Source organism: Oryctolagus cuniculus, chromosome X (genome assembly GCF_964237555.1).
Source record: "Oryctolagus cuniculus chromosome X, mOryCun1.1, whole genome shotgun sequence".
Taxonomy (NCBI): domain Eukaryota; kingdom Metazoa; phylum Chordata; class Mammalia; order Lagomorpha; family Leporidae; genus Oryctolagus; species Oryctolagus cuniculus.
The window spans coordinates 131,939,848-131,962,975 of record NC_091453.1 but is presented as its reverse complement, the minus strand read 5'-3'; the positions used below and the strand labels follow the sequence as shown (position 1 = coordinate 131,962,975).

Genomic DNA, 23,128 nt, shown 5'->3' with positions numbered 1-23,128 from the left:
CTTTGACCCCACCCCCCAGCCCACCCATCTTCTCAGCGCGCCAGTATCCCTGTCTCACCAGTATCCCTGCACCTGCCCGGCTCCCTTCGCTCACAGCACTTCGCCCCCGAAATGTTCGCCACACGCCCATTACTCTCTCCTCTGTGTCCTTGCACAGAGGTGGGGACAGACGCTGCTGGAATGGCTGCCCTGTGCCTTGCCTAGGCCTCCAAGTGCTGGGGCCTGTGGTGCAGGTGGAGTGGGGTGGGGCTGGAGGAGGGAGGCTGAAGCAGGAGGCAAGCAAAGGGCAGCGGAGAAAGAATGGGGACAGGAAATGGAGACAGCAGTCAGAGGCCAGGCTCCGGCGCCAGGTGCCGCTTCCACCCCCACCCCCTGCCTCTCAGCTCAGTCTCACCTGCTCGGGCTTCCTCCCTGCCTTGCCACCAACTACTAGTCTAGAACATTCCTTGGGAGCTCTCAGCTCCCACGACTTGAAAACCACCCAGAAAGGTGTCCTCAAGAACCTGTGACTACGATGCGACACATCAAGGAGAAGCCAAGTCAGGGAGGGGTGGGGACAGTGAGCAGAAGGCTCCCCCACCCTGGGATGTCACGTGCTTGGACCGGGAGAAATGACACCACAAGCTACATCGAACCCAAAGCCAGACACTAGACACGTGGGCTTGTGTGCGTGTGCCTGGGTGCACTGGCAGAGAGGCTGGGGTCACCGGGCCTGTGCCTTGCCCTAGGCTGCTTCCCAGGTGCTTGTCTCGGGGCAGGGGAACTGCCATATCGCTCCCAGAAACCCCAGCAGGGAGATTGGGCCTCAACTCAATGGCTGCAGCAGACTGCAGAAATGAACACCATTTCCACTTTGCCAAGCTCCTTCCATGCCGGGGCTTTGCCTGCGGCCCGTGCTCCTCTCTGACTGTGGGGCTCCCCTGACCAGGCCTGGTCCCTCCCAGTGGATGCAATAAAGCAATGCCTCTGATCGCTTGCTGGCACGGTTAATCAGAGCGGAAGGCCCCCAGGGGGCGCCTGTGGCCCGTCTCACGGGGCCACAGCACAGGTGTGACAGGGAGAAGCTGGAGCGGCTTGGGGAAGGCTGCGATGTGTCTGTGTGTCCCCTTGGAAGGGACTCAGCCGCTGGAGCCCACAGGTGGGAAAGCAGGTAGCAGCTGTGAGGGGCCAGGAGGATCATGGGTGAAATGGCTATGATGGGGGAGAGGCGGAGCAGAAACGGCTGTGAGCAGGGAGGAGACAGCAGGAACTTGGCGCGGCCCGACAGTGCAGGGTGCAGGGTGCAGGGTGCGGGCAGTGTCAGGCCTCCTGGGCCCGCAAGCAGCAGAAGTGCGTGGGCACATGCAGCTCGGGGGACTTGGAAGCACAGGACTAGAGCGGGTGCCGCGTGTCCTCCCCAACACCCTGAAAGGTCCCCCGGCTCCTGGACAGCGCTGAGCACAACAGAGAGCCCAGAACCTCCTGGGCTACCGACACCTGGAGCCTGATGGGGGCACCTGGCACGGCGCTGCCTCTGCTCGAGGGGCGCTCTCGGGTGGCCTTTGCCCTGCTTGCCTTCAGAGCAAGTCCCAAGGAGAGGCCGTCCATGCCCTCGCCCCGACTTCTAAGAGGAAGGTGCTGGCCTTGGGGAGTTCTTGGTAAGGATGGCAGGAAGTGGTTTGGGCTGGAGGCTTCTGGAAGCGGGTACTACCCCTTGGTCTGGAGTGGGATTGCTACTCTGCTGGCCACGTGGGACATGGGGAGCCCTGCCGCCCGCCCCTGGCCCAGCAGCGTGAGGGGTGGAGGCACTGCTGCTCCCCGGCCAGCTGCACCTGCACCCCATGGAGCCCACAGCAGCAGGGGTGGCGTCTCTCCCACTGTACTTACCGGCCACTGCTGGGCTCCGGAGAAGGGAAGGAGGGGACAGATGGCCGTGGCAAGAAGGGGCCGAGGAAGAGAGGAGAGAGAGGCCACCCCCAGGGGCGGAGGGGGAGGAGTCCCAAGGGAGGGAGGGCAAAGAGGGTCACACAGGCCTGGCTGGCCCGGGAGGGGAACAGGGCGCGGCCCAGGACAGGACATGGCCAGAGCTGTGGAGTTGGCTGGAAGGACAGACCGAGTGCGACCGTGTGAGCCAAGGCCCCTCCACTCAACAGACGTGCAGATGGGCAGACAGACAGGAAGCACGGACAGAGATGGCAAGGAAACCCCTGTCTGGGTGCCCCGGGAGTGCCGGCCAGTGCTTGCGGCCCAGGGGGCGTGTGAGCGCGCCGGATGTGAGTGTGGCCTGAGGTTTGGAGGAGGCGTGTGTCTGTGCGCTCTTCCCTGGGGGGTGAGGTCGCCCGCTCCTCATCCCCTCTTAAAAGGACAGAATGGCCCCAATGAGAGCTTAAGCAAGAGGAGGGGTGCCCCCACTGGGGACCTTTCACCAGTTCCTAAAAAAAATAATAATAAAAGAAAGGAAAAGAAAGAAAAGCAAAAAAAGGAAAGAGATGAAGCAAAAGGAACTCCAAGAGTCTGTGACGGAGAAAGGCGTGGTTAAGTGCTCACGGAGAGGAGCCGCGGGCCTCACTGGAAGCAGAGGAGAGACGGAGCAGCCGAGGGTTACTGTCTGCCCTGATTCTTTCCTGCTGGGGGAGCCGGGAGGGGGGCGGGGCCGGCGATCTAGCGCTCTTTCTTTCTCTTTGGGGTCTCTCTCACATGTGATCCCCGTGGCGTGGCGAGACCTGTTCGGTGGGATGCGTGGGAGGGAACGGCTTTCTCCCGGCTTCTCCGCAGGAGGAGGAGAGAGCGCAGGCCCCAGATCGGGTAAGCCCTTTCAGTGGTGAGGCCTGTTCGGGAAGAGCGAAGGAGCTCCGGGGACAAATGGACACGCAGCAGAGAGCAGGCTCGAGGCGGGAGCCGCGCACCGGGTCTCTGGACGCTGCTAAGTTCTGGTGCTTCAGGCCTCGGAGCAGGCAGCACTTAGGGAGCCCGCAGGCGCGAGGTCGCCGCCGCCGAAGCTGCCTGGGGACAGGTGACAGCACCATCCCTTGGAAACTACCCTCAAGGGGGTCGGCTGCAGAAGACTCCGGAAAGGCACCTGTGTCCCGCTGCAGCCCCCGGAAGGCCCGGCTGTGGGCCTGCGGCCGCCCTGCCTCTCAGCACGGAAGCCGCCTGCCGCCGCCGAAGCGGCCCCCGTTCGTGAAGAGCCACCGGCCAACCAATGGAAGAAGGAGCGCTGAACACAAACCAAAAAACCAAAGCAAGCAAAGATCGGGAGGTGCGTGGCCCGGGTTGAATGCATTTCCCAAGAGACGCACCGTCTGGGTGCCAAGGACTGGCCGGGGCGGGCAAGAGAGAGCGCAAAAGGCACGCTGAGCGCCAGGACAAGACTAGAAGAAAGAGAAGGTGGGCTGGGAAGGCTTGGTCTGCCCCACAGAGGCCATTTATGCGAGAAAAGGGAACTCAAGACTCACTCCCGGCAGCACTGGTGGGGTTGGCAGCAGAGAGAATTACGTGAGTGGGGGTACAAAGATTGGTTACGTCATGGAGCTGGCTGAGGACCGAAGACCGCCGGCGCACAGCACCCTGAAATGAACCGCTTCTCTTGAAGGTACTCACTACCTCCATCTGTGGGAGAGAAAATGAGATAAAGGTTGGCTTGCACTGTTGTCCGCGCACCGGCGGGCGGCGGGGCGGGGCTGCGCGAGGGCTGGGGGGCCACACTGGGCACATTTCGTGACAGCAAAGCCCCATCGGGGTCAGCCCCACTCCCTGCGAGCCGAGGGTGCTTTGGCCAGGGCTGTGGCCACGAGCAGATGGTTAGTGGTGGCGCCATTGGGCGGGGCCGGGTTACCCAGCGGGCACACTGCGCACATGGCACAAAGAGTCATTTGCATTCACGATATTGCCACTTGTCGCTCAGTACCTGCATCTTGCAACACTTTGTTATCCTACTTCGGTAGCTCCCAACCTTTCTTTCCGCCCCAACACACCTGAGGGATATGACACATTCCCATCAGAAAGGAGGCTCCCTGGGGTCTGCCGGGGTCTGGGATGGGGGGCGGGGTCACGGCTGTCCTTTCTGTTACTCGCAAGTGTGGAGGATCTATGGCTTCTCACTGTGAGGGCAGCCACTGGCTGCCGTGGCTCATTCCAGGTGCCCGAGGGAACCCTGGCAGAAGAAGGGCTTCAGAAAGAGGGGGAGGGGTCGTTCCGAAGCGCCTGCTTTGCCTGCCGAGACTTACGGCAGGCTGCGGATGCTGTGGGGACTTTTGCTTGGTCCCCACCCTGGAAGTCGACAGGGAAGCGGCACTGAGGCCCAGGGGAGAGCCTCTGACTGATGTGCGGACTGTCGTCCATCACGCGGGCCCTGGGGGTGCGGCAGGTGCAAGCAGCGGGGTCCTGAGGAATGGCAGCTGCATGGCCCCAGTAAGGGTCCGCCACCAGGACAGCAATGTCCCTGGACTCCAGGCGGCCTCCTCTTTGGAATGGCCTCAGTCGGGGGTAACCTGTGGCTTCTGGAAAGAAGTCCCAGCAACCGTGAGCAGCGAAGCCAGCATGCATTTCCGGAGCCCAGAGCATACTGCCCACCTGCTCCCAGCTGAGCCGGGCAGCGAGCAGGTTCAGCTGGGGTCTGAGTGGGTCCAGGGCTTCTGAGAAGAAGCCGAACTCGGATGTACCATGGAAGAGGCTGCTCAGCGTGTCCGGCTTGCTGACAAGGGGAACGTCACGGCCAGGACTTGAGGCCCTCGGTGCTGAGCAGACATGGTGGCTTTGTGTCGGGCAGAAGTGGCAGAGTGCTGACGGATGGCATGTCTGTGTCTCTGTGTGTGTGTGTGTGTGTGTGTGTCTGTGGGCGGGGGAGGGGTCTCCTAAGGTAGATGTTTCTGGGCTATGAGACAGGTATCTGCCAAGAGAGGACTCAGTGTGGCCAAAGCGACAAGGGATGGGACATAGGTCTTTCCTGCCTGGCTCCATCTGGCGCCCCCATGGGACAACTGTTAGCAGTGAACCCATGCCGTCATCACCCTCTCCTCTCCTGGGCAGCGTAGTGGCAGCGCTCACGAAGCTTCCCGCTCTGGGTCCGAGGACTCTGACCCCGGAGTGCCGGCCCTTCCCGCGTGCGCGCTGCCGTGTTAGTATGGGACGAGGGCGCAAGCAGGTAGCAGGTTAGGAAATGCCTTCCCTTAGCCTGTGACATCTGGGGAGCCGCTCTGTGCTTCGCCAAATCTGCCAAGCTGGGACAGCTGCCCAGAAACTGTTTGCCTTGGCTAGGGGCCTACAGACAACCGGAGAGGCTGCACCCAGGCTGTATTTGGGTTTCTCAAGCAGGGATTTGGAATCAGAGAGAGCTGAGGCTCTTACAAAGTTGAGCTGAGACAACCGAGTGGTTCAGCACTCTGAGAAGCGCCGTGGACTCAACGGGACAAAGTCAGACTGGACAGCCACGGATCAAGGGGCCGGGCAGGATCCAGAGTGGTTTCCTAGGGGCCAGCCAGCGGGGACACGGGCATGACCATGGGCCGTCCTGCTCTAGGGGCCCCATTTCTTTGTAGAGCACATGGGCACCGGCGGTCAGGCGCACTGGGAGCCCCACACCCCCAGCTGCCCACCCACTTGTCCTTGCATTGTACAGGCACACGGAAGACTCAAGACACACAGAACACCTCGGGCTGGGGCAGCGAGGTCCTGCTGTGTCCCCAGCACGGGCTCTGCAGCAGAACCGGGCACAGCACACGGAGGAGGCCACCAGGGGCCCGTATGCGAGGCTGGAGGGCTCCGAGGCAGAGTCCTCGGAAGGCACGGCTGAGCACCCGGGAGTGCGTTAGAGGAGATGCCAGTGCTGCTGCCCTACAGATGCCCTGCTCTTAATTTTGGCCCAGAAGAGACTGCAGGGCACCCGCACTCAGGGGAGGAGCCTCCAGCCACCTGGCTGTGAAGGCCACGCCCCTCTCCTCTTCCCCAGAGCCTGTCCGCAGCAGCCTGGTCTCCGGGGGTGGGCCTGGGGACCGAACCTCGGGAAAGTTGCCCCTGGGAGCACACGCAGCCCATGATGGCGGGAGGGAGTGGAGTCTGAGAAGGCTTCAAAAGGCTGGAGTGGGAGGAGGGCACCCACCCCGGGGCAGGCAGAAAGCGCAAGAGATGGTGGAGTGGGGAGGTTGGGGCAGCGCCTAGAGATGGGAGCTTCAAGGCCATGGTCAAGAGCCTGCACTGCTTCCTGGGCACAATGGAGAGAGACTCCACGGGCCTCAGGGCAAGCGGTGGTGTTGAAGGGGCCAAGCCAAGCGTCACCCAGAGGTGACTGCGGGGCAGTTAGACTGGGGGTCCCATGGGGTGGTGGGGCTGGGGCTCAGGCAGGGCCCCCAGCAGGGGCGCCTCGCCCTCACTGCTAAGGCCGAGCAAGAGCTGTAAGTGTCAGGCGAGTGAAGACACAGAGGGGACAGCAAGCCGCCGGGGAGAGCGGGTGCGACAGCACGTCGGGAGGGTGGCTGGGAGCAGCGACAATGGAGGAGGCGGCAGAGGTCAGGCAGCAGCGGGGTCACAATGGGGCAGAAGGGAAGTGACAAGGAGAAGAGAGGGGCAAGAGACGGCGGGGCTGGCTTTGACACACATGCCCTTGCGAAGCCTTTGGGAGTGCCCACTTCCGGCTGCCGCGGCGGCCAGCTGGCCAGCTGAGGGCCTGGGCCTTGAATACAAAGTCCACTTCCCACAAATGAAGTCTTTCCAGGAAGGCCGCCAAGGGCTCCTTGGAACGGGCGTCTCTCCCCAACGAGCTGACTTGCCCAGCACATGCAAGTTCCCTCCAAGTGAGGGGATGGCGCTGGAAGACAGCCACGAGGCGCTGGCACACACCCTGCCCTGGCACCTGCGCCGAGGGAGGTGTCAGGGAGACGGGAGCCCAGGCCACAGCCACCGGCGGGGCCGCCTGGGGATGGCGCGGGGAGAGCAGCGAGCGGCCCACGAGCCTGCGGCGCAGCCTGCTGTCCGCTCCTGGCTGGCCTGCTCGGCTGAAGGGCAGGGGAGCCGGGCAGCAGTGGCGTACCTGCGTCTGGATCCGGTTGAGGCCCCGGAACCACAGGATCTGACCCCTGCGGAGCTCCCGCTCGGCGTGGTCAATCTCCTCTTCGCCCTCCGCCAGCTCCTCATCAGCCATCTCGTCCTTCCCCGGCCCGTGCCCTGCCTCCTTCAGGCACTTGAGCTGGCTGGTGGGAATGGTGGCGATGACCTGGGTGGGGGGCAGACATAGAGGTGTCCCGTTCTCTGCAAACCCAGCTGGGGCCGCTTCCTGGTCTCTGTGTCCCTTTGTGGAGCCCTGAGGCTGTGTGTGCCGGGTGCGAGGCTGTTGTCTGTCATGTGGAGCGCAGAGCAGTACACCCCGGCAAACAGGCCGGCGTGTTCCCCGGGGCCAGAGGGCTCTCTCCCAAGAGCCAGCGGTGGTGTCTCGGGAGCCCAGGGCTGACACCTGCCAGTGCCTAGGGCACCCTCTTCTTCCACTGAGCCTCATAAGCCAAAGGGCAGTAAGGACTGGCTCCTGGGAGGAGATCTGTAAGCCCCTGAGACCCCCAGCTGGGAGCAGTGTTGCTCACTGGGGGCCTCCCAGTGGCCCTAGGTCTGCGCCGGCAGCATGTTTTACAGTAGGGCCTTGGGCCTCAGGGTGCCGGCTCAATCGCTGCAGGGCGAGCGCCAGGGCAGCCATGTGCAGTGCACGCCCAAGTGACCGAGCCCCAGGGAACAGCCCGCCGACAGCACAGCGCTGTGAGCTTCCCTGTTGCCCCCCACATCGCCTGCAGGAGAGTCAGGCACCGTCGCAAGCTCATTCCTGGTCCCCCTTGGAGAGGGACAGTCCTGGGGGACAATGGGCCTGTGCCCTGGACGCTGGGCTGGGAGGGAGGGGCGCTCAGGAGACAGACAGCTGGGGAGGGCAGATCCCGCGCTGCCCTACTGGCAGTCAGGAAATAAGCGAGATTAAACGGAGCCATCGGGGTAGGCCACTGGCACAGGGCATTCGTGCCAGAGCAGCGGGGCCTCCCTGGGAACCCACGTGCTGCCACTTTGGGCTTGTAGGATCGTAAACATGGTTCCACTATGGTGGAAGCTGCTCACGCCACGGTGTTTTCTATGGCAGCCCGAGCGATTTTTGGCTTCTATCTTGGAAAGGGGAGCAGTGGGTTCTGTCTGCCCGTGCTGTCCCTTGCTGCTTTGCCGCCCCCTGCCCCGGCCGAACCCGCCCTGTGCTCTCTCTCCCACGTGGGCCCTGGCATGTCACCCACCATCTGCGGAGCATGCCTGAACAGGGTGGGGCTGAGAGAGCTGAGCACGCGACACTCACCTGTCCCCAGACCAGCTCCCCGACGCCAACAAACAGGCACCACAGCCACTGTTCCGTGGACAGCGGGGAGCAGCTGAAGGGCTTCCCGCCGAACTGGACGATGACAATCTGCAGAAGAGGGGCACAGGTGGGCGTGTCTGCTAGCAGCTCCTCCCCGCCCCGCCCCCACCACGCCCACTTTTGTCCTGTAGCCCCCCATGGGCTGCCCTACTTCCATGTCCGGGGCAGGTGCCCACTAACACCAGGCTCTGCCTGTGGCTCAGCAGCGGCAGCCACCTCCCCTGTTTCTGCTCTAACTCCATCCTCGCGTGCCACGTGTATGCCACACGTGCATTGCCCTGCTTCGCCTCAGTGACCCTTGGCTTCCCTTGTGGCTCCCAGGAGCCCGCGTCTCAGATAAACCAAGACTCATCACCCAGGGCCACGTGCCAGTTTCAGCGAGTGTCTCTGTGCCCCCAAGGCTGCCGAAATGGCTCAAAGCAGGCTCTCTCCCCAGGAAGCCACAGTGAAGGCCTTGCCATGGCGTCCCCGCCCTCTGCCACTGTGCCCCGCCATGTTTGCAGGTTGCAGAATGCCTGCTCTGGGGCACAGAGAGAGCATGCATGGTATCCCAGGGCAACCACGGACAGAGTGGGGGCGCAGGACGCTCTGTGAACAGAGCCGGGGCCCAGGTGGCGGTCAGGAGCACAGCGGCTGCTCCGCCCCCCCCACCTGGATGGCGAAGGTGCCCAGCACGATGCTGCAGAAGATGGGGTTGCTGAAGATGCCGTCGAAGACGTTGCGCTCGCCGTGGATCTTGCGTGCGTTGATCTCGTTGAAGAGCTGCATCATGACGAAGGTATTGAAGATGATGGTGTAGTGCTCCGAGGGCGGCGAGTGCAGCGGCGCGTTGCGCCCGCTGTCGATGTCGAAGAAGAGCTCGCCTGCATGCAAGGAGGCACGCAAGAGGGTGCTGGGGGCCGTGTCACTCGGCAGCACCGGGCGGCACCGGCAGCCGGCCAACACCCGGGGCTCAGAGTCCCAAGACCCCAGCAGGCCAGGGGCTGGCCCGAGGGGTGACAGCACCGCAAGTCTGAGGGCAGGAATGCAGAAGTGGGTGCTCTTGCCATCTGACCTCCTCCACCCCGGGGACAGCGGCGGGGATGGCTGGGGGGCTCATAGGCTGCAGGGTAGGCAAAGCTGGGCCCGTGCGTTCCGCTTGCCTCTCCTTCCCCCATTCAGCTTCCTGCCGCCCCATGCTAGATGTGTCCCCCCGGATGTCCCAGGGACTGATGTGGAGGCCAGGGCGCCTGCTGTCAGCAACTATGGTCCCTGATCCACAGGTACGTGGTGTGCGCGTCGGCCCGCCGCCATGGGCAACCTACCGACAAAGAGCAGGGTGAAGATGATGGTGAGCTGGTAGGCGGCGTGGCCCAGGATGTTCTTCATCATGGTGCGCGAGATGAGGGGCTTGTCTCGGCCATACGGCTTCCGCAGCAGCAGGGACTCAGTGGGCGGCTCCGTCGCCAGGGCCAGGGAGGCGAACGTGTCCATGATCAAGTTCACCCACAACATCTGTACGGCTTTGAGAGGAGAGTCCTGTGGAGAGGAGCAGGGAAGCCCTGGAGGTGGGAATCGGGCAGCTCTGGGGGAGAAACGCAGCTTGCGGATGACGCCATGAGGAATTTCATTCCCACAAAAGTGTGGCGGCCCTTTCCCTAGCCTTTCCCTTGCGCGCTGGTTGAATACCAGTGTCCCAAATCAGACTCCCTGGTTTGAGTCTCAGCTCTGCCACTTCTATCCAGCTTCCCGCTAATGTGCACCCCGGAAGCCTATGGGTGATGGCCTAAGGGCTTGGGTCCCTGCCACATGGGAGACCCAGATGGAGCTCCTGGCTTCGCCTTGACCCAGTGCTGGTTGTTGTGGGCATTTGGGGAGTGAACCGGCAAATGGCAGCTCTGTGTCTCAAATAAATAAAGAAATACAACAGCAGCCTCACAGAAGGCAGGCACACAAGCCCACGCGTGGACGAGGGGACTTCAAAAAAGTTCATGGAAAATGGAATTAAAAGAAGTTTATTTGGGTGCAAAAAATAATGCTACTCCTACATAGATTTTGCATCCTACACATTTCCATGAACTTTCTGAAGATCTCATCAAATGCCTGTATTTCACATTTTTTTGTCCCAAAACAAAGTTGTTTTAATTCCATTTTCCATGAACTTTTGGAGGTCCCCTCATATGGCAAGAGTGCATTGATAGGAAACTTCCAGAAGTGGACTGCGTGCTGTAAACTGGCTACCATGGTGAAGTTCATTGTATAAATTATATCTCAGTAAAAAAAAAAAATCTTTGAAAGGACCAAGTTGATCAGCAAGTCATTTTAACCACCTATCAACAACAAATGTGATCTGTCTAATGGGAGACAAATGGTGGACACTTACCACGCAACCTGGACCCAAGGGAATGGACAAGGCATGCGGCCCCAGTGCTACCCACAGGATGCGGCCATTGCTGTGAACTGTCCACGCCGGGTCAGTCCACGGTGAGAGGAGGCAGTGAGGGGGCCCGGGGCTGGGAGCTGGGGTGGGGCTGCGAATGCACATGTGGTTTCCTTAGCTTGGAAAAGGTCTGGAACTAGACAGAGGTGATGCTTGTGCAACGCGGAGCAGATTTTTAAAAACCCCCGACGTGTGCACTCTAAAGCGGTGAATTGTCCTAGGAGCTGACAGCCCAGTGTGAGGACTTCAGTTTTTATTCAGAGAAATCTGGAGTCAGGGGGCTGGCTTTGTGGCATAGCGGGTAAAACTGGCAACACCAGCATCCCATATGGGTCCTGGTTCGAGTCCCGGCTGTCCCACTTCCCATCCAGCTCCCTGCTAATGTGCCTGGGGAAGCAGCAGCAGATGACCCAAGTGCTTGGGCCTCTGCATCTACGTGGGAGATGTGGATGGAGTTCTAGGCTCCTGGCCTCAGCCTAGCCCAGTCCCAGCTGTTGCAGCCATCTGGGGAGTGAACCAGCAGATGGAAGACCTCTCTCTCTCTCTCTCTCTCTCTCTCTCCTCCTTTCTGGCTGTAATTCTGCCTTTCAAATAGATAAATCTTAAAAAAGAATCTGGATTCACTGGAGGGGTGTGTGTGTGTGTGTGTGTGTGTGTGCATGTGTAAGCTCTTGAACCTATGCAGATTTGATGGAAAATTTAAAAGAATACCCTCTCTCAATCTCCCGAAATCTGAGTCTAAACACCCTATCTTGCCTCCACAAGTGGTGACATTTTTAGTACAGGAATGGAATCTCAGGAAGGCGACATGTTGCAAAGACAGACACGCTGCTCGCACACGGGGGTCCCAGACTCTGGTGTAGGTGTGGCAGCCCTGGTGCCCACCTGAGTGATGCAGGCGCCCGTGAAGGCCACGATCACGGCCACCACGTTGACCGTGAGCTGGAACTGCAGGAACTTGGAGATGCTGTCGTACACGTTGCGGCCCCACATCACGGCCTTGACGATGCTGGTGAAGTTGTCGTCCGTCAGGATGATGTCGGAGGCCTCCTTGGCCACGTCAGTCCCTGCGATGCCCTGGGGGTGGCGTGCACACAGAAACACACACAGGGGGGACTCTGTGAGGTCGCTTCGCAGCTTCCCAGGCTGGTTCCCTACCCTTCCTGTCCAAACAAGTGCCCCCTCCTGGCTGGCACCAGCATTCCTCTTTATGCAATGCCTTCCCGTACTACACACAGCAAGTTGTCACATGTCGCAGTCAGCGGCGTTGTTCATAAGCACACAAGGTGCTGAGCACGTGGCCCAGCCTGCTGCCAGCTCTTAGCTCTCTGTGGAGCCCTGGGAGTCCTGGCCCAGGAGCCCTGTGTCAGGGCGAGGCACATGTGCCCCAGCCCCCATGGTGGGCACTTACAGTTGCACTTGTTCTGCCAAGCCAGGAGGCTCAGCTTGCTGGTCACAGGGGCTGGGAAGCACTGGGCGTGGGCGGCAAGAGGGGCTTGCCAGGTTACTGCCTCCAGCAACCAGGCCCAGCACCAGCCAGGCAGGCAACAAGGGTGGCGGCACCTATGAGGCCACCCTGCTGCATGGGGCCAGGGCTTTTATGGGAAGGCCTAGCCTCAGATGAGCTACAGAAAAACAGCAGAGAGGCCAAGCTTGTTCGAGGAGCGCTGCTCATACTCGAGGCCAGGAGTCTACCCAGAGCAGACTCAGTGGGTGACAGCAGCCAGGGACCATCTGTGTCCCCTGCCACCTGCTGTCCTTGGCCTGGGTGGTGAGGTTGGGCTCCAGACACCACAAACAAACCACACACGTGTCTCTTGACTGGCAGAGCCCTTGCAGGCCCCAGGGGCCAGGAGGTGGCCGACAGCAGCTTTCGGTCCTCTGCTATCCGCCCCAGCTCTGCTGCAAAGCTGATGGCTGTGACACCTGGGGCCATCTGCTGGGGCTGCTCACCATGGCAAAGCCCACATCTGCTTTCTTGAGAGCTGGTCCATCGTTGGTGCCATCCCCAGTCACAGCTACCACCTGCCGCTGCTCGCCACTGGTGCTGTCGATAATCCCTGCAACACAGAACGAGGCAGGGTGGCGCTGCTGAGGGCGCTGGCCGTGGGCGGTCCTGGAGGTGCCGGCTGGCCCTGAAAACCCTTGGGGCTCATGGTGACTTGGGTCCGTCTCCCCCCTTCGGGCTCTAGCTCGCCATCTGTCATGACGAGGGGGCAGCCCTCTGAGCCCTTCTTGCTTGGGCATTTCCCGCTCATGTTGCCGCTCAGAGAAGCAGTGTTCAGCCAAGAGTCGTCTGGGGGCATGTGCTCTGGCTGGCACAGCAGCCTGCAAGGGTGGGCTCCATTATTGTCCCCACTTTCCCAATGGGGACACTGAGGTTCAGGGAGTGCTACCGATGGATTGGCCCCAGGACACAAAATCAATCTCCAGAAGCAAGGAGTGTTGAGCCAAGTGCTCTAACTTCCCAGACAGGCTCTGGAGACCCACTTGGGACACATGAGGGCGCTGGCGTTACCTTTGACTAGCGTGTGCTTGTCGGTGGGAGATGACCGGGCGAGCACCCTCAGCTTGGGCCACACCTTGTCCAGCCGCTCCTGTTCTATCTGGGGAGAAGCACACGGGTGCTGCAGAGCTTGGCTGGGCACGCGGGCGGGGTGCAGGGTTGGGGGTGGGGGGAGGGACTGAGAAGCAGCAGCCAGAATGGGGGAGGGCGGCGTCAGGGTTGGGGGGAGCTACCTCGCCCTTCTCATTGCGGATCCTGCGGTTGAACTCCTTCCCCTCCAGGCACAGGAAGTCCTCCCCAGGCTGGATGATGCCGCACTTGGCTGCGATGGCCCGGGCTGTGTTGATGTTGTCCCCAGTTACCATGCGGACCGTGATGCCGGCACGCTGGCATTTGCGAATCGCTTCAGGGACCTGGAAGAGATGGGAGAAGCAGCTGGGGGCAGTGTGTGTGTGTCTCTCTCTCTCTGTGTGTGTGTGTGTGTGTGTGTGTGTGTGTGGAGGGGTGGACCTAGGAGGGGCCTGGAGTATGGCAGGGGCTCCCTCAGTGCCGGGGCCCAGGGGCAGATCACACTTGGGCCCACACAGCCTGGGCGAGGCTGAGAGAAGCCTTCAGAAGCGTTTATGCTGGACAGGTCAGGTCCAGAGGAAAGAGGGAGGGGCCTCCTGCCCTCACGGCACTGCTGGCTCCCTGGCTTCCTGGCAGGTATGTGTGTTGTCAGCTAGTTTCGGGCTAAGCTCTGGGCTCCTTGATCATGAGTCTTGTCCTTTTTACAAAGCAAAACCCAAGACATTTTCTTTTTTGTTAGAGTTGCAGCGGAACACTGCAAATGTTGGCTTGGATACCCAAACCAGGAGACAGGAAGAAGTTGCCCTAGTGCTGAAGAGGGGGAAGTGACAGTGGGAAGCCAAGAGCCCAGAGCAGTGCGGGGGAGTGACCATGGCTCAGGAGCGGGGAGGAAGCCTAGCGAGACAGCTGTGGGACAGAGTGCACGCGGGCATCCCAGAGTGCATTGCTGGAGGTCCCTCAGACCAGGGAGAGCGTGGGGTGAGAGAAGGGCCCCAGTGTGGGCCGCGACAGAGCGACCCAACGGTGCCTGAGCTCGCACCCCACACTTCCTTCCAGTCCCAGCCATGCGCTCTGCTCCTGTGGGCCCTGCCATGCTGTTCAGCGAGCTCATGAACTCCCTTTCAGGCCAGCGAGCTCCTCGTTCCAAAGCGCGGGGACGCCGCCCCTCTGCTGCCACCAAGTGGCCACAACGAGCGTGGGACCCGGGATCTGCCAGCTGAGGCACCCGCTTCTTCCCGCGGAAAACAGCCTCCTGCTGGGGCCTCGGGCCACCTGCGGGCCTGCCGCCTGGCCTTGCCACCTGCCCCCGTTGCTGTGAACTGCTCCCTGGGCCCGTCAGGGTCTTCTCCCTGCCCTGAGCCACCTTCTCACGGCTTTGCCGTCCGCTGCCCTGTGCCTCAGTTTCTCTCCGGTCCAACAAAGGACACATGGCTGGGGCTTGGATGCCGCAAGCGCTGTCTGGCGCACTGGGTGTCTCTTGTCTCTAGTACCTGTCCACTGTGCCTTGCCCGCTCCTGCCAGGGCCCTGCTGTCCTCCTCACTCGCTCCCTCTTGAGGACAAACAGCGTTCACGCGGAAGCTGTTCAGCTCAAGGTCTCCAGTGTCCCCCTAAATGCAGGCCAGGACTAGACTCATTGTGCTCTGGCTCCTGTTGCGCTGGCTGCATCACCCCCCATAAAGATGCTTCCGGAAGCACAGCCTCAGTGTCAGCTGGCTCTCCCCGTCCCTTGTGGCTGATGGCTCCCAAATGCCAGAGTCTGTTTGCCACAACCTCTTGCTGAGCAGAAGCAGGAACCTGGGCCACATCCAGAGGGTGTGTGTGTGGGTCAAGGGCATGAGTGCCCAGCAAGCAGGATCAGGTGCACCGAGAAGGGTCTGACATGAAGCATGCTACCTCCTCCAGCCCCGCCCATCTCCCTCAGCCTCTCTGACTCTGGGCTTGGTTGCACCTGCAGCTCTGGCAGCACACAGACAGGGGATGGCTACCTCAGGTCTCACGGGGTCCTCGATGCCCACGACGGCTATGCAGGTGAGGTCGCCCACCACCTCGTTCTCGTTGTCCCAGTCGGGTTCGTGGCCTGCAGCAAAGTCACGGTAGGCGATGCAGATGGTGCGGAGGCCATCGCAAGCCATCGGCTCGATGATCTTCTTCACCATGTCTTCTCGGTCCCGAGGACGGAAGACCCGGAGTTCGCCATTGCTGTTTAGGATGTGCGTGCACCTGGGGGAGGGCGAGGCAGGGAGAGAATAAGAGGAAACAGCACTGGTCATGCCGCAGGAGTGCCAACGATGGGTGTCCTTGTAAAAAGAGAGGACACAGACACACAGACAGCTGTGGGAGGACGCCGAGATGGGAGTGGTGCAGCCACGAGCCAGGGAGTGCCGGGGGCCACGGGAGCTGGCAGAGGCAGGAGGCTGTTTCCCTAAAAGCCCCCAGAGGAGTGAAGTCTGGCCCGCATCCAGGATTCCGGATACTGCTGCTGGTTCGAGTCACCACGACTGTGGCTGTTTCTCAGAGCAGCCCCACCACCGTGGCCGTGTATTCACTCCTGCCAGTCTGCTGCTGCTGCTGCTGCTGCTTTTAAGGTTTGAAAGTTAGAGTTACAGAGAGAGAGACATCTTCCATCAGCTGGTTCACTCCCTAAATGGCCACAGTGGTCAGGGCTGGGCCAGGCTACAGCCGGGAGCCTCTTCTGGGTCTCCCACGTGGGTGGCAGGAGCCCAAGCATGTGGGCCATCCTCTGCTGCTTTCTCAGGCGCATTAGCACGGAGCTGCATGGGAAGTGGAGAGTTGGGAGACGACCCGGCACCCGTATGGGATGCCAGCGTTGCAGGCGGTAGTTTAACTCACTATGCTACAGTGCCAGCTCCACTCCTGTAATTCATTAAACACTCCCACAAGATAAGCGTTCGTGCTACCTCCAGATAACAAGGGGAGACTGAAGCATGGGGCAGGAAGTCACTTGCTCAAGTTCACGGCCACCAACAGCAGCAGCAGCACAGGGAAGGGGCTGGGACCCCAAGTCTAGGGCCCACTCCCAATGCACGGGGCCAGCTTCACCGGGGAGGGAGCCTTTGCACTGGGTGGACGACTGCTCAGGGAGGAGGGGTGGGCTGAACCTGGGGTGTCCGGCTGAGGACTGCTCCCACGGTGCCGGGAAGACCAGCGCTGAGCCCAGTGGAGTCAAGTGGAATGGGGCAAAGTGGAGGGCCATGCCCAGGCGTAGGCCCAGTGGAGGTATCGGGGGCAGGCGAGGGGAGCCGGGGCGCTCGCACGGGCGCTCTGTGCAGCCGTGAGCACAGCCGACTTCGGGACATCGGGTCGCCTCGCCGAGGAGGCCCTCACTCTTCTCAGACATCTGTGCAGCTCGGGCCACTCTCGGGCGAGTAAGAACACCCAAAGGCAGCAAAAGTGCAGCTGCGGGGGGAGACACTTTGGTGGCTGCTCAGCAAGGTAAGCGGACAGTGCCCGTGCCACGCAGCGGTTCCGCTCAGGCCATGCAGCCGACAAGTGAGCACACACGCAAGCACACGCAACAGCTTGTGCACGGGGCTCCCAGAGGCGCTGAGCACAGAGCGCCGAGGACTGGCTGCCAGGGCTGGAGCCGTGCTTTCGTTTTGGGGGGATGGAAATATCACGGAGCTAATGGTCACGTGGCACTGTTGATGTCCTAGAGGGCACAGAAGTGCACCCTTGATAGGCATGCCATCGGTCAGCTTTCCCTTAGGTCGCTTTGACCGCACCAGTCACCAGAGCCCCCCTCTGTGGGCTCCGTGGCTCACTCACGCCACGCACTCACTTTTTGAGCAGGATCTCCGAGGCGCCCTTGCTGAAGAGGCGGAAGGCGCCATCGGGCATGCGGATGACGGTGCTCATGGACTTGCGGACCGAGTTGAAGGTGTATACTTTGTACAGCTTGTCTTCCGGGATCTGCTCCCGCACAGGCTGGAAGTCCCGCTTGAGGTCCAGCACGAAGCCCAGCAGGGCACACTCGGTCTTGTTGCCCACCTGGCGCGGCAGAGCGCCTTCCTTCTCTGGAGGCTGGCGGGAAGAGCCGGCATGATTCAGGGTGAGAGTGCCGTCCTTCAAGACCCCTGGCCTCCCCCTGGCTCAGGCTGCTGGCAGTGGTGCACAGGCCGCAGCCTTCCCATCGTGCACCGGGCTTGGCAGGGGCTAGCCCAGCAGCCAGGGACAGGAGAAACGCCACGTGCAACCTCGTGCTGAAGGGCCAGCCCCCGCTCCCTCGCCTCAGCCCTGCCCGGCCCAGCCTCCCAGCGGCCCCTTCTCACTAGTATTTTGGTGGTGTAGGCACTGTTGATGGAGATGGCATGGACCAGGAGGTCGAGGATCTTGGGTGTCAGGGCACTAGGGGCGGGGACCTCTCTGTAGTGCGTGTCTCCCACGTAAGACTGGACCACCGTCATGCGGTTGGTGGTGAGCGTGCCCGTCTTGTCTGAGCAGATGGCCGTGGCGTTGCCCATGGTCTCGCAGGCGTCCAGGTGGCGCACCAGGTTATTGTCCTTCATCATTTTCTGTAAAGGTCACACGGGGGCGGGCAGGGGTCGTGACTCGGCTTGTTGGCTCATCAGGGCAAAGTAAGGGGGGCAGTCAGCAAACACTGGCGGGGGAGGCTGCTCCCCAGTGCCACTTGTCGCCTGAAGGCACTGCTTGGATGATTTCCTGAGGGATTTTGTTACCGTAACGGTCAAACGGAGTCTGGACAACCCCAGGAATCTCATCGTGCGGGGAGCTGGCAGGGGGCTTGGACGGTCCAGAGCCCCCTCTTAGCTCCTCCCCTCCCCCATCCCTGACCCACTGCTACTCCCCCTTCTGTGTCTGCCCGCACCATCAACTTCCTGGCTCCTCTGTCATCCCCTGTCTACATCCTGCAGACGTGAGACCCCGGGTCTAGGCTGCTGCTGGCTTGCTCAGGCCACCTCCCAGCAGCAGAGCCTCCGTGCCCTCTGGGGCCGTGCGCAGCAGCACTGCCTTCCCTCCCCCGAGCCATCCCAAAGCTCGTCCCGTGCCCAGGGACCTCCTACCCCAGTTTCCGAGTGTGCATGGTGGTCTCGATGGCGGCGTCATTACCTTGACAGAGTAAGCCAAGGAGATGGTGACAGCAAGAGGCAGGCCCTCAGGGACAGCCACGACTAGCACAGTGACACCGATGATGAAGAACTTCACGAAGTACTGCACATAGACTGGCGTGCACTCCGCCAGCCACACCCGGCCGTCCACGACAAAGGTCTCGATCACGAAGTAGAGGACCAAGATGATGACGGTGATGGCGGACATCACCAGCCCTGCCCAGCGGGGGCGGGGGCCACAGAGGGTGGAGGAGTGAGGGAGGGGGACAGGAAGTGGGAGAAGAGGTGAGGGGCACTGTAGCTGGGAGGACCACCCTCACAAACCAGGGTTCCAGCCAGCAGGACTCCATGGCTCAGGAGTGGCTCCACCCATGCCCCCCGCCTCCACAGCCGGGCCCCCGCCCACCACAGCTGGCCACGCCTACCTGCCTTCCCAATCTGCACAGCCAGCTTTGTGAGCTTGCCCTGGAGGACCGACTTCTCCTTCCGGGGCGCACTGGCTTTCTTCCTCTCGCGCTCCTCCAGCTCCCCGCCCTCTGCGCTCTTCAGGGGCTGCATCTCCATGGCGACAGCCCCATCCTGCTTCTTAGCTGTGTACAGAAGAGCCCCACAGCCAAGGTTACAGTCCCGCCAGGGGCAAGGTGCTACTGGGAGCCTTCCGAGTGCAGCGCAGCCCGGCCTGCCAACCTCCCTCCCTTTTCCAGCCTCCCGAACACCAAGCTCTCCACGCCTGTCTGCATGGCTCCAGCACTGGGTGGCTGGTCCTGGAATGCCCCAAATCTCAATACCTGAGAGCAGAGGCATGGGGCCTAAGGAAGGTTCCAGAATGCCAGGGCTGTCTTCCTCTCCAGGTGTCAGTGCAGCTGCCTCTCTGCTTCCTGGGTTCCTCCTGTCCCCACTGCTCTGCCTCCTCCACTTCCTCACCTGCCTCCCCACACGTTCACAGCCTCTGGAGGCTCCCGCTGCACTGCCCAGAGCAGCCATGTCACCCCCCGCCCGGGGAGGGGGCACCCTACCCGGTGGCCTAGGGGTCTCCACAGCCTGTCCCCCATCCAATGGGCCGTCACCTCTGCATCCCTCCCCTCAGCCGGCAGCCCAAGGTCACTCACCAAGGCTGCTCCCTCCCAGTGGCCTCTCGTGCTGCGCCCGGCCCTGGCCTGCAGCCCTCCCCCCACTGAGTCCCCTCTGCCAGCCCCCACGTGTTACCTTTGGTCTGGCTACTCTCCATGGCCCCATCCTGCTGCTTGCCTACAACGGGAAGAGAAATGACAGACATGGAGCCTTGACAAGGCCACGTGGCCTGGCACATGCAGAGGGCAGCCCTGGGGCCTGCGGCCGGCGGGGCAGGAGGAAGGGCCTTCTCTGTGTCCCTTGCTCTGCAGGCTCATGCTGTCACCCCCGCCCCAGCACAGGAGTGCACTGGACACTCTGGCCTTTTGGCCAGGTTCCTCGGGTCGGGCGGGGGGGGGGGGAGCGTTGTGTATCTCAATCCCAGTCCTACAGTGAATCTCTCAAGGCAGCCATGGCCGGCTCCTGGGTTTGCCTTGCTGTTCCCTAAGGCCCAGGAGCCCACGCTCAGAGCTGTCTGTGACCACTGCCACAGGTTAGCTCTGTGTGCGCTTTAAAGAGACAAACGAGTGACACCCGAGGACCTGCTGGGGCCTCCAGGGCACCTGTCAATCCACGCTGGGTAGGGTGGGGCCCACTGCATGGGTGCGGCTGGCCTGAGTGTGGACGCCCAGCAGCAGGACAGGGAGTGTAGACAGCAGGTGGGGTCTTCCTGGGATGGGTGCCCGGGAGCAGTTAGAGGAGCTCTCCAGGGGGCTGTATCCGCACAGGCCCGGCTCCGAGATAAGCTGGCCAGGCCAGGGGGGGCTTGTGCACTCACCCGTTGCTGCCCAACAGCTCATGTCACTGGCATTCAGGGACATCGACAGGGTGCCAGGCGGCTCCCAGGCAGTGGGTTCAGGGTCTGGGGTCCTTGGGAAGGTGTGGAAGGAGCCCTCCCTGCCCAGGGCCCCTGTGGAGATTGGGGTACAGTCCAGAGGGGAAGGGCACTTGGGGGGTGGATGGGAGAACAGTGGATGACAGCACAGCACAGGGGCAGATTGCTGGGTGTGCCTGGGCCATGGGACCCAAAGCAAGGACGTGTGACAGTGGCGGCTTCTGGCAAGGAGAGGGAGCAGGAGGCAGGGGCGGGGGCACAGGGGAAGGGATGCACAGGCCCAAAGGGGCATGGGGGCAGGCAGATGGGAAGCACCTTTGGAGCATGCCCACCGGCTGGGCGAGGGGGAGATGCCTGCTTTGGCTGCTGCTGGGGTGTGGCTGCTGTCCTCCCAGGACCCCTGCAGGTTGCTGTCCTCCAGGAAGCACCCCCAATCTGACTCCTAAATGCACAGCCTGAAGGTGCTGGGGGGGAGTGACGGGGAGGGGCTCAAGGAGGCTGGTGAAGTTCAAAGTCGTGAAGGACAGAGCAGGAGGCCAGGAGCCCAGGAAGGAGCCACAGGAGGTGGGGTGGGGGTGCAGGTTCCCGCAGCCCATGGGAGAGGCTGTCCTCCATCCCCAGCTCCCTAGCCCCAGGCCCCCACGGGGGAGCTGTCTGAACTTCTGGGTGCCCCACGTGTCTTCTCGCACAGATGAGATCTGCATCTAGAAATTGTGCTCCCCAGGGCTGGCACTGTGCCGGCATCTCATATGGGTGTGGGTTCGAGTCCCAGCTGCTCCACTTCCGATCCAGCTCTGTGCTATGGCCTGGGCAAGCAGTGGAAGATGGCCCACGTGGGAGACCAGGAAGAAGCTCCAGGCTCCTGGCTTCAGGTCGGCCCAGCTCCAGCTGTTGTGGCCATCTGGTGAGTGAACCAGCAGATGGAAGACCTCTCTCTCTCTCCATAGCTTCAGGAGCCCCGGGCTGTGCTCTGGGTGTGTGTGTGGGGTGGGGGGTGGCTCTCACAAGACACCTGCCCTGGGGCACTGCTTTCCTCTGTCTGCCTTCAGTGCTCCCCAGCCCTTCTGGCCCTGCACGTCCTCAGGCTCTGCCTGCCTGGCTGCTGCCCTCCCTGGGGAGGGTGGGAGTCCCCGCAGCACCCTCTAACGCCATTCTCCCAACACAGGCACCGCCCACCGGGGGCTCACACCATGGGGAGCAGCCTCACATGGGACTGGGGAGCCCCTGACCTGCTGGCTGTCAGAGGAAAACCCCACAAGATGGGTCCCTGGAAAGAGCGTTAGAGCCAGCATGGTTTCCCACTCGCAGTGGCTGGAAACCCACGTCAATGGTGCCTTACCTTTCTTATCTTTCTTCTCCTCCTCCTCTCCTCCAGCCCCAAGCAAGGTAAAGATGATGCCTGTCTGGGAGTTCACCCCAACGGCTGTCACCACCATTCTTCCAGAACCTTCCATGACGTGGGTGCCTGGTACAGCAACAAAGAGAGACGGAGAGAGAGATTTGCACCACCTGGTGGGAGACAGGTTCCGTGCACACAGAATATGGAGGTCGCCAGAGTCTGTGCTGACCCCAAGCCTAGACTGAAGCCCCCCCCCCCCCGGCTTGGAGGGGACCTGGAGGCCTATGGAGGAGCAGAGAGCTTTGTCAAGAGACACGAGGTGGGAGCCTGCACTGTGGCCTGTGATGCCGGCAGCCCACATGGGCACCAGTTTGAGTCCCAGCTGCTCCTCTTCTGATCCAGCTCCCTGCTAATGCATCTGGGAAAGCAGCGGAAGATGGCCCAAGCCCCTGGGCTCCTGCCAGCTATGTGGGAGTCCTGGGTGGAGTTCCTGGCTCCTGGCTTCATCCTGGCCCAGCCCCAGCTGTCGTGGGCATTTGGAGAGTGAAGCAGCTGATGGAAGATCTCTGTCTCTGTCTCTCTTTTTCTCTCTCTGTGTCTCTCCCTCTCTGTAACTGTGCCTTTAAAATAATAAATAAATATATATATATATATAGATATCATTAAAAAAGAGGGATGGGGTGAGCCACTCACAAAGCCTACATAGGGTCTGCGGTCTTTCTGTCCAGTTGCACATTGCAGTGCCCACTGGGATAAACACTATGGTAATGCAGAACCTTCTGGAAAGGGACCACTGTTCCCACCAGATCGCCTTGAGGGGCTGGATCTGGGAGGTGTGTGGTAATATGCTGATCCCCCCCCCCCCAGCAAGTCCCTTCCCCCTGGGGCTTCCTGTTCGGGACCCCAAGGGCCCTGTTTGGCTGGGAGGGCCCATTTCCCTGGCCTTGTCGGGGGCGTGGCTCTCAGCCCCCCGCCCCCACTGGTCAGCACCTGAGAGCAGCATGGGGTCCTTGTCGGCTGACTTGCGCACGTGGTCCGACTCGCCTGTCAGCGAGCTCTCGTCGATCTTGAGGTCATTGCCCTGGATGAGCACGCCGTCGGCGGGCAGCAGGTCTCCTACAGAGCGGCCAGCGGTCACAGCCAGGGCCTGTGGGCCCACGGGAACCTCCGCCTCTCCTGCAAGCACTCCCTACCCCCACCCTGGGGATGGTCTGTCGATGTGACAGGGACGGACTTCAGAGTCCCCTCCTTCTAGCCTCTTCCACCCACTCAGTATCCACGGAGCCGGGACACCCGCACCCTGCAGCACCCTTCACAGAGACCGTGGGACAGCCTGCTTCCCGGGGACACCGTGGCATCTGACACTCTCTGGGTCCTGCCCCAGGCTGCTCCGCCTCCCCCCCAGCTGCAGC

At 61.7% G+C, this 23,128-nt stretch overlaps 1 protein-coding gene across 5 annotated transcripts in view; it reads right to left on the bottom strand.

Annotated features, from left to right (window-relative positions):
• The window catches only part of ATP2B3 (ATPase plasma membrane Ca2+ transporting 3), a 48,881-nt gene that overhangs the window by 5,778 nt on the left and 19,975 nt on the right, over positions 1 to 23,128 (bottom strand). The window contains exons 6-22 of one of the 5 annotated variants that reach the window (XM_070066752.1): positions 22,707 to 22,832; positions 21,717 to 21,842; positions 19,639 to 19,680; positions 18,858 to 19,022; positions 18,434 to 18,648; positions 17,635 to 17,877; positions 17,145 to 17,386; positions 15,331 to 15,565; positions 13,509 to 13,688; positions 13,288 to 13,375; positions 12,723 to 12,829; positions 11,655 to 11,846; positions 9,655 to 9,868; positions 9,002 to 9,213; positions 8,291 to 8,398; positions 7,004 to 7,186; positions 3,435 to 3,588 (exon numbers count right to left, since the gene is read on the bottom strand). In XM_070066752.1, coding sequence (XP_069922853.1) covers positions 3,435 to 3,588; positions 7,004 to 7,186; positions 8,291 to 8,398; positions 9,002 to 9,213; positions 9,655 to 9,868; positions 11,655 to 11,846; positions 12,723 to 12,829; positions 13,288 to 13,375; positions 13,509 to 13,688; positions 15,331 to 15,565; positions 17,145 to 17,386; positions 17,635 to 17,877; positions 18,434 to 18,648; positions 18,858 to 19,022; positions 19,639 to 19,680; positions 21,717 to 21,842; positions 22,707 to 22,832 — 2,832 coding nt within the window. The remainder of the gene's footprint in view (positions 1 to 3,434; positions 3,589 to 7,003; positions 7,187 to 8,290; positions 8,399 to 9,001; positions 9,214 to 9,654; positions 9,869 to 11,654; positions 11,847 to 12,722; positions 12,830 to 13,287; positions 13,376 to 13,508; positions 13,689 to 15,330; positions 15,566 to 17,144; positions 17,387 to 17,634; positions 17,878 to 18,433; positions 18,649 to 18,857; positions 19,023 to 19,638; positions 19,681 to 21,716; positions 21,843 to 22,706; positions 22,833 to 23,128) is intronic. The other 4 variants (XM_070066754.1, XM_070066749.1, XM_070066753.1 and 1 more) reach the window with 4 other exon arrangements.